The sequence below is a fragment of the Populus alba genome, chromosome 13 (genome assembly GCF_005239225.2).
Source record: "Populus alba chromosome 13, ASM523922v2, whole genome shotgun sequence".
NCBI lineage: Eukaryota > Viridiplantae > Streptophyta > Magnoliopsida > Malpighiales > Salicaceae > Populus > Populus alba.
Window position 1 is genome coordinate 13491061 of NC_133296.1, and position 9304 is coordinate 13500364.

A 9304-nucleotide genomic window follows, 5' to 3' on the forward strand; every position below is an offset into this window, starting at 1 on the left:
CTCCAAGTTAGTATGCGCAATTTAATGAGATAAGAAAATATTAATTAGATAAATACATTTTTTTTTATCTTTATATTCAATTGTCCAAGATATTTTTTTATATATTTTTTGAATGATTACTTTTGATTTTTATATAATGAATGACATGGAATAACAAAAAAAAATTTATAGAGGTAATAAATATTGATAATAAAATTAGTTATAGTAGCAAACTATTTTGTTTCTATATAAAGAATTATACTTAATGTAGTTTTTTTTTTTTTTCAAAAATCCATTATTAACTTGGCATTGAAAACCAAGGAATTATCCATTCTAGTCAATCTCATGTTCTTTCTTCCTTTTCTCATCAAATTGTTTTGTTGATGGATATATTATCATCTTAACTTTTGGAAAAAATTTCTTAACCATTAACAAGATTTTTTCGTTTTTCTTGTTTTCCATAATCATAAGAAATCACTCTTATGTTAAAATATAAACTTTAAGGTTATGTAATAACATGTACTAATTTATTATATCATAAAATAAATGAATCAACAGAAACATTATTATATTATTAATATAGTTTAATTTGAACATTCCATTGTAATAGTGTCTTTCTTAAAACACCTAATTTCTAGACAAATTAATTTTTCAATATCTACCATTTTTTAATGCCTTTTTTACACCAATAAAAAAAAATTAAGGAGATAAAAGAACATGAATTGAATAATGTTAATTTATCGTAGAATGAGCAATTTTTTTAATAAAATAATAGTCTTGGTTTTCTTTCATAAATAATGACTTGTTTTTTTTATTAATTTCTAAAATAATTTGAGATTTTTTCTTTATTTTTTAATGAGCTCCATAGTTTTTGTTTTTTTAGTCTTAGTTTTCTTTCATAAATAATGAATTGATTTTTATTAATTTCTAAAATAATTTGAGATTTTTTCTTTATTTTTTAATGAGCTCCATAGTGTTTTTTGTTTTTTTGTATATAACTCGGATTTTAATAATATTCTACTCTTTTTAAAAGATATTTGTATTTATATTTTTAAATATGAATGATGTTTGATTTCAGCAAATTAGTTTAAAATACAATCAATATTTTTGTTTTTTTCAGGACACGGAAAGAAAAGGTCGGTACAACACAAGCCTTTTAGCTTCTGCAGTTTGGCGGGCACCAAACCTTCTTCCCTTCCAAGTCCAAAGCCATAACATACTACAGCCAGTACTAAAACCTCTTTCTTTCTCGAATCTCCAGCCCCATCAATAAGACCTTTGCTGCCATCCAACTTTTTTTTTTTTAGGTAATAAATTTCTTGTCTTTCTTTGTTTTTTATTTTTTTTTCAGTTTAATTTATGTTTATTGTTTTTTATTCAGTGTGTTTCTGTGATGATTGGCACATACTGGCTTTTGAGTTTTTTTATGTTTTAGATAAAAAATCATCAATGTTTTTTTGCGATTTCTATGATTATTGTTAGAGGCGAAAGATTCAGCTTTGTGGTGATATTTGTTTTTATGCATAAGTGAGATGTGTGGGTTTTGATTTTGATGTTTTGTTATATTTGGTTTTGAGGATTGAAACAGGTGGCAAAAAGGGTTCTTAGTTTATTTTGTGCCCTGGTTTTTGTCTCCTGGAAAGTCTGTATGCTGTGCTGTTTCAGTTTTTTATTCCCCTTTTTTTGGATGCTTAATGTCGAAGAAGTTTTGATTTTTGGTGTGAAAGTTAATTGTTTGATTCTGGCTTGTTTTAGGATTTTGAGGAGGGAGAGGTTCAATGCAGAAAGGTAAGAAGAGTAAATGCACATCTATGCCGCACCATCTGTTGATGGACAATGCAAAAACCCGGCTAAATGATCTTCATGAAAGGTTCTCTAACCTTCAAGCTGCAAGGAAAGAGGGGTGGAATACTGATGTTGCTGTGTTGGAGGAGCAGGTGTATCAAGGTCTTCGTGAGTGGAAAGCTGAGCTTGATGTGCCATCACCTGCCAATTCTTTGCTTGTTAGCATCTCCTATTTGCTATTGTGGATAATGAAATATTTGTATTGCCTGTCAGTGTGGTGTTGTCTTTAAAGAATTTAGATGAGTTAATTTGGGATGGGTATTTTGTAGGATACCAGTCTGGGATCCTTTTCAGATGATATAGGCCGCTTGTTACAATTGTACGAGGAAGAAGATGATGCGACAAGTCCACTAACAATGCAGTCAGTTTTGAAGCCAGAAATGCAGCCCGAGCCTAATTTTCAAAACCTTAATCCTGGCAATTTAACAACATTTCAACATGTAAGATCCTATTTGGGGATTGTTATAATGTTATTCTGACTAGTAAGTTGTAGAAATGCATCATACTTCACAGTTCATATCATTTTGGTTCTTTGTAGTACACTTTCATTTATTCAAAAAGGCTACATCATGATTACCTACAAGTATGAAGAAATGGAATTTTAAGTCTTGCACTGTATTTTTCTGGTTTACCGACATGGAAATTGGAAAAAGAAAAAACCATGTTAGCTCCTGGCTGAGGCAAGTCATATACAGAAAGATTATGGTCCTTTTAATTATTATTTTTTTTCCTTACTGAATATACATTCTCTTATCATTTTACTTTGAATTTTGATGCCATAGTTCACATGGAGGGTGTAGATTGTCTTCTTGCTGGTTATCTGTTATTGCACATTATAACTATTACTTTTTTTTTTTTTTGAAAAAAGAAAAAAAAAAGAAGCAAGCCTATTGCTTGAAGGTAATTTAGTGAAGCCAATGTGAGACATACTATAAGCCTGAGAAGGTGATTTTATGTTTTGCAAGCTTCGTAGGGGGGTCTCGATGTTACTAGCCTTGTGGTTTGTTCAAGTCCCAACACATCTCTAATATAAAACTTTAAGACCAATAGATGCAACTATCCAAGTGTTGAGAAAACTGCAAGGCCCTGGCCTGATTTGATTTTGGGAAGATACATGTCCAAGACTATGACAACAATAAACATTCGGATGGGAACCATTTCTTAAATGCTAATCCATAGCACTTGAGCTGTGTTTTGTTAATGATTAGAGCTCTTAGCTAGATTCATTTTACTTTTTGTTTCATTTGCATGTCCATGTGTAATTTCAGTGATCAACTGAAGTATTCATTTACTGTCATTCACATGGTATTCAGTTCCTAGTGCCCCAGGTTTTGATCTTTCAAGGCATAAAGATATTCTCGGTGATGACTGATGAGCATAAAACACTTACATTTCAGGAATATTTGGTGAATAGTCATGGTCAGGGGCTTGGTTTTCAAGGGTTTCATCAACCCAACAGCTCCGCCTCTGGTTTGCAAAATGTAGTGGTCAGCGCCCCCGATATAACTACTTTATTGGATTGTCAACAGTTCACTTTGGATGAAGAATTTGACCCTGGGCTTTTTGGTGGAACCAATGACATTGAAGAGTGTGGAAAAAATGCCAAGAGTAACAATCTGCAGTATATCAGCCCTCCACCTTCTGCTTTTATGGGGCCCAAATGTGCATTATGGGACTGCACCAGGCCTGCTCAAGTAGCCGAATGGTTAAAGGACTACTGTAGCAGCTTTCACGCTACCCTGGCCTTAAATGAAGGTCCCCCTGGCATGGCCCCAGTTTTGCGGCCTAGAGGCATTAATTTGAAGGATAATTTACTATTTGACGCCCTTATTGCAAAGATGCAGGGTAAGAATGTTGGTATTCCTCAATGTGAAGGGGCTGCTGTCATGAAATCCCCATGGAATGCTGCTGGTAAGCCTGCATGCGTGCCTCCCCCCTTCTCCCTTTGCTTAATTTTCAAGCACAATTTCTTGTTACATTGCATATTTGCTCTACAGCATTCTTGCTTTTATTCAGTAATGGTGAATAATTCATTTTGATACGTGTAAGATTCATCTATGATCAAGGTCTCTATGCTGTAAGCTAATTATTTGATGCGGTATAAGATTCATCTATGATTCAGAACTCCATGTGGTCTGCTAATTATGTTTCTTCATATGACTTAATATGGTTGAAAAAGTTGTCATATCTTATTTTGGCTAATTCATTTTGTTTCCATGTTGTAGAACTATTTGATCTCTCATTACTCGACGGTGAAACAATTAGGGAGTGGCTCTTTTTTGACAAGCCTAGAAGGGCGTTTGACAGCGGAAATAGGAAGCAGAGGTCATTGCCAGACTACAATGGCCGTGGTTGGCATGAATCAAGAAAGCAGGTGATGAAGGAGCTTGGGGGCCAGAAGAAATCCTATTATATGGACCCACAACCTCCAGGCTGTCACGAGTGGCATTTATTTGAATATGAGATCAACAACTGCGATTTATGTGCATTATATAGGTTAGAACTCAAGCTTGCTAACGGAAAGAAGTCTCCGAAAGGAAAAGTTTCAAAGGATCCACTTGCTGATTTGCAGAAGAAAATGGGAAGGCTCACTGCTGTTGTAACTGCAGATAATGGCCCCCCTCTTAAGGGAAAGACAAAGGCTGATAGAGAAAACTGATTCTGGAGATGTTAATTGTGCTCACGATCACAAAACTTCTGGCACCAGCATGGGCCCTGGGCCATGATTCCGTACAATCATTTTCTAAATAGCTTTGGCATAATACGTGGAACATAGTTCCAGAATACTACCTGATTGTGGAAACTAACAGAATTCTATAACAAGGTATTGCTGATGATTCCTTAGCAAGTAATGGCTGATGATTTTGTATAGATTAAGTTTACTGCTTTAGTAACATCTTGGCATTACTTCTCTTGCCAGTTAGCAATGGCAGACGCTCATCTGCTCTGTTGATTTGGAGAGACATCCTAGTTTGCTTTATATACTGCTGGCACAGATAATTAGCGTACAGAGTAATCAACAACTACACCTTCAACAGTTAAGTTGGAGACGAAGGTCAATACTGCAGAGGACTTCTCTAAGTGTACAGTGGGTGATACCAGTTTTAGCATTTGTGTATCCTGCTACTATTAAGTCTATATATTATGATGCTGACAAAACATATTTGAAATCAAGATGGATGTGCATCATTTTACTTCTTTAGAATATGCTGTGAAGACTGAATGCAGGCAGACTCTGCTCTTGAATAATGTTTTTGATTGATGTCCGTCCCTGTATTCTCTTTGGGGCCGTCTTAGTTTTCTGTCTTGTTCTTGTACTGAAGTAATTATTATTTGTGTTAAAGAGTAATATAATAAATGATTTTTTTTATAATTTTATTTAGTAGTTTAAATTTTTAAATTAAAATGATTATCTGATAGAATAGAGTGACCAATTAGCTAAGTTTGAATTTTTTTATCCTTGAAAATGTATTAAAAAAAAAAAATACAAACTATATTTCAAGTTGAGATTTGATAAGCCTGAGGCTTTTTAGCCATTGGACTCCAAGCACCATGTTACAACCCCCCAACAGAATGACAAGGGCTTGAGCTTGAAATTGGAATCCTTGAATGGAAAATTTAAAACTTTAATTTAATTTAAGCTTTAAATCAACTTAAATGCCCCTCCTACCTCCTGGGTCTCCTCCACTTCTTCAGTTAGAAACAGCTTCGGACCACCTTGCACCATGGCTCTGGTATAACTGGTCCTGAAAGCAATACAGATTTGTCGAACTGGTTTGTTTCCAACATAATCAGCAAATGGTCCTTCAATTTCTCGGCATGTCCTGAATCTAAGATCATCACATTGGCTCATAATTCCCATGTATACGCGATCACATAACAATGACATCACTACCAAACCCCGTAACTCTTCTTCCAATGAATCCCGGTGACTCATGAGCTTGATCGGAGAGTCTGGGAAGCCTAAGGATGGCTGCATGAGGTCGGCTTCAGTTGACCTGTTTCCACTTCGTCTTTTCGCCGGAGACATAATATATCCGGTAGTTACCGAACTGACAACGCAGTAGTAAATAGACTTAAAGACTTGTACTTGGTGGATTGATAGTCTAGGGGCTTTTGGTTTTCAGGGGTTTCATCAGCTCGTTAATGGTTTTTCCTCAGGAGTACATGGAAGGCTCACTACAGATCATAAACCCAACTGATGAAGCTTTACCGTGGCGGCTCTGATTTTAGTTTGTTGCAGAAAATACACATATTAACAAAATTATATCAGATGGTTATGAAGATAAATTATGGATAAACAATCACCATACAAATGCATGCAATACTTCATGTGGTTGGTTCAAGACAATAATCAAACGCTATCTAAAATCTAATACACAGACATGAAGGATCAAAGAATTTCATAACGAAAAAATGTCTAGAGATTACAAAAGATCACTCAAATTTATTTCTCATCCAAGTCTCAAATATACCCAATTCACTCAAGAACTCACAATGCAAAATACTCAACTCTTTACCTATACCAAGCTTTTCCACAACCTCGATCAGTACTCACTTTACTCTCACTGCATTAGGGTGAGCATTTTCAGTTCAATCCGATTTTGGACCAAAATAAACAATCAAACTGAAATTATTTTTTTTTAATGTTTCGAATCAAACCAAACCGAAAACTATGACAAGTCTGCCATTGCCTACCATAGCCTCCCATTGACTCAAAATTTCGCAACAAATCTTTGTCAACATTTTATTCCTTCCTCGCCTGAGCCTTGGGCTTTGCATGCATGCTTGTGAATGCTTTTCCAGTTCTGGTATTTTGCATGGCAATGCAGGAGATTATGTTATGTAATCGTAGTGCAATAAAATCTTGTTTTTATACATCTCTTATTAAAACTGTAGTCATTTGTTGCATTCAAAGGAGAGATTACAAAGAAGACTGATAAATTTACTTTTTTTTGTAACAAATTACAGGTTAAAGTTTGAGATCTCTAGAAATGGAAGAATACTAATATTAATTGAGCTACAGAGAGGTTGCCGAAGGGCGCATGGCAGCTTTTGCCAATTCAAGGCGTGTGGGATTGCTTGGCTGAGCTTGTGACCTTGATGAAGACATCTTCCAAGGTGGTATCAGAGACAGCCCCCAAGCATAAACAGGGAGCCTGGCTCTTGCAACCATTTAATTAATTTGAAACACTCATTGTTAGAGAGATCAGAGAGAGTAGGATCTAATCCAGTACTGGGTTCATCCATATAAACAACCTGCAGAATTAAGTTCCAAGAATTATGACAAACAAGAAAAAATCACGCAGGAAATTAAAGTACACGTTCTTAAGAGTGATAATGACATACTTTGGGATCTCCAATTAGGAAAACCAAGCTCCAAGTATCTCATTAGACTTCCCTTCTGCATTCCCTTTTTCATTGCCCATGTATATCTGGCTATTTATTTCGAGAGAAGATTCACGACACAAATTTAGACTTCGAACACCTACCGCATCTATATTTAAGAATACAAGCGAGGAGACAAAGATTTAGAGTAGTGGCTCATAGACTCGAGAAACACAGAGGAGGGAAGAATGATTAGTTGTTTCTCAAACTTGTTTCAAATGTTTTGTTTTTAGTCCACAGTCAAATTTAAGCAATGCTCAATTTAAAAAACTTAAAACGAAACAGAGAAGGAATTCATGTCATTGTGATTATTGGTTGGATGTCTGATTTTCCAAGCAGTATCTTGTACCTGAACCCAGCAGCTCACCTTTTCTAAGCATTGGGGAAGAGGACCGAAGCATATGCAACTGATAGACTCTGCTAAGATTAAAAGTTTTATTTGTTTGCTTGACAGTAGTGTTTTTTAGAAAAGTAATTCTTTTGAAAAACGAATTATTTTTTATATTTTATAATTTTATAAAAAATAATTTTCAATGTTCAGTTATGTCATGTAAAATGAGTTAAAAAATAACTTATTAATATTTTTTAAAAGTTTATTAAAATCTAATTTCATAAATTATCAAATATAACAGATAAAAATATTAAAAAATAATGAAATAATAATAATAATAATAATAATTTTCATAAATTAATAAAAAAAAAATAAGAACTAAATTTGATAAATAAAAAAAAATCAATTAAAAAAATAATAAGAAAAAATGAAATAAAAATAATAAAAATAAGAACTAAAATTAATATAAAAATCAAATTCTAATGGAAAAAAATTAAAAAAGAATATATCCAAAATATAATATATAGCAAATTTATTATAATCAATAATAAGTAATATAATTAATTTTTTAGAAGTGGGAGGAGCCACACCGGTCCCTACTAGTATCTTTTCTGTATGATTCAGTGGCTATCAGAGTAATTTTCTGAATGCCATAAGGAATCATACAGAAGAAGAATGGAAGGATTAGAAACTGGATATGAGAAAGTAATTTTTCTCCAACTTTACTTCTTTACTATTTTATCATTGCACTTGATTTTTTTTTATTATTATTATTTGCATGTGCACTATTGCATGCACAAAGTTTATGAGAGTGTTTCCTCTATGAATTAAAAATCAATATTTTAAAAAAGAATTTTCGTTTGTTGTTGAAAAAAGTTGAAAGAAAATGACCGAAATTAAAAGGGGAAATAGACCTTTTATTTTTATTGTTCAATAGATATTAAAAACTACTGTTTTATCTTGATAGTGACTTGCATTATAGGCACAAGGACACCTATGCCTCCTTTTATATTACCCTCCAAATTTTAAAGTTTTTTTTATTTTATAAAATTAGTTATGAATTAAATAATTAAATGATAATTTAAATATTATCAAATCTTGCATAATTTTCAGATGAAATTATATTTTTTATAATAATTTTCATGATTAATGTATGAATTATTATATAAGAACTTAATTTGCAAGATTTATAAAAATATATGTTCATGCGTATGTATTAAATAAGAATAAAATATTTATTTTTTATTTTATAAATTTTTTACACATTTTTTTTAAATTAATCTTCATTTCATGTTTTTTTTTATTACGTATAAATTATTAATTCATGATTTTTCTTTAATTAAAGTTTGCTTTTCTTTCTATTAAGAAAACAATAATTCTAATATAAAAATCATATTTTAATCAAAACAATAAATGAACAAGGAAATGAAATTTTGCTTGAAGAGATAACTTTTTTTCTCCTTAATTCAAATGAATTAGATTTTTATGAAGAGATACATGTTCCTAATAAAAAATATATGTGATCTAGTAAAAAAAAAAAAACACATTAATAAGAAAATAAAAACCCACCCAATAAAATATATTTGTTTTTCAAAATTTAAATCGTTGTCTTTAGTCGTAATGAAATTTACACTTGCGTTTCTTTTCTTCATCTTTTTTTCCTTGTATAAGCCTTGTTCTTCCACTTTCTGCAGAAGCAAGATGCACAAGCAACACAGTTCATGCAAATTTAAGAGCAGATGTGATGTGACTTGGTTCTAA

At 32.5% G+C, this 9304-nt stretch overlaps 1 protein-coding gene across 4 annotated transcripts; it reads left to right on the forward strand.

Annotated features, from left to right (window-relative positions):
* Positions 1-1084: 1084 nt before the first annotated feature.
* LOC118050429 (transcription factor VOZ1) lies at positions 1085-5200 on the forward strand. Of its 4 annotated transcripts, none has more exons than XR_004687874.2 (6): positions 1085-1286; positions 1735-1982; positions 2094-2264; positions 3222-3735; positions 4050-4648; positions 4745-5200. XR_004687874.2 is itself a non-coding variant. In XM_035060776.2 (5 exons), exons 2-5 carry the CDS (start codon positions 1758-1760, stop codon positions 4481-4483), a joined length of 1344 nt encoding a protein of 447 aa, XP_034916667.1. In that variant the 5' UTR covers positions 1085-1286; positions 1735-1757; the 3' UTR covers positions 4484-5200. The 4 variants fall into 4 exon arrangements, 1 of the variants encoding a protein (XP_034916667.1); XR_004687876.2 differs by having other exon boundaries at positions 3354-3735; XR_012167603.1 differs by having other exon boundaries at positions 1735-1932.
* Positions 5201-9304: the final 4104 nt, after the last annotated feature.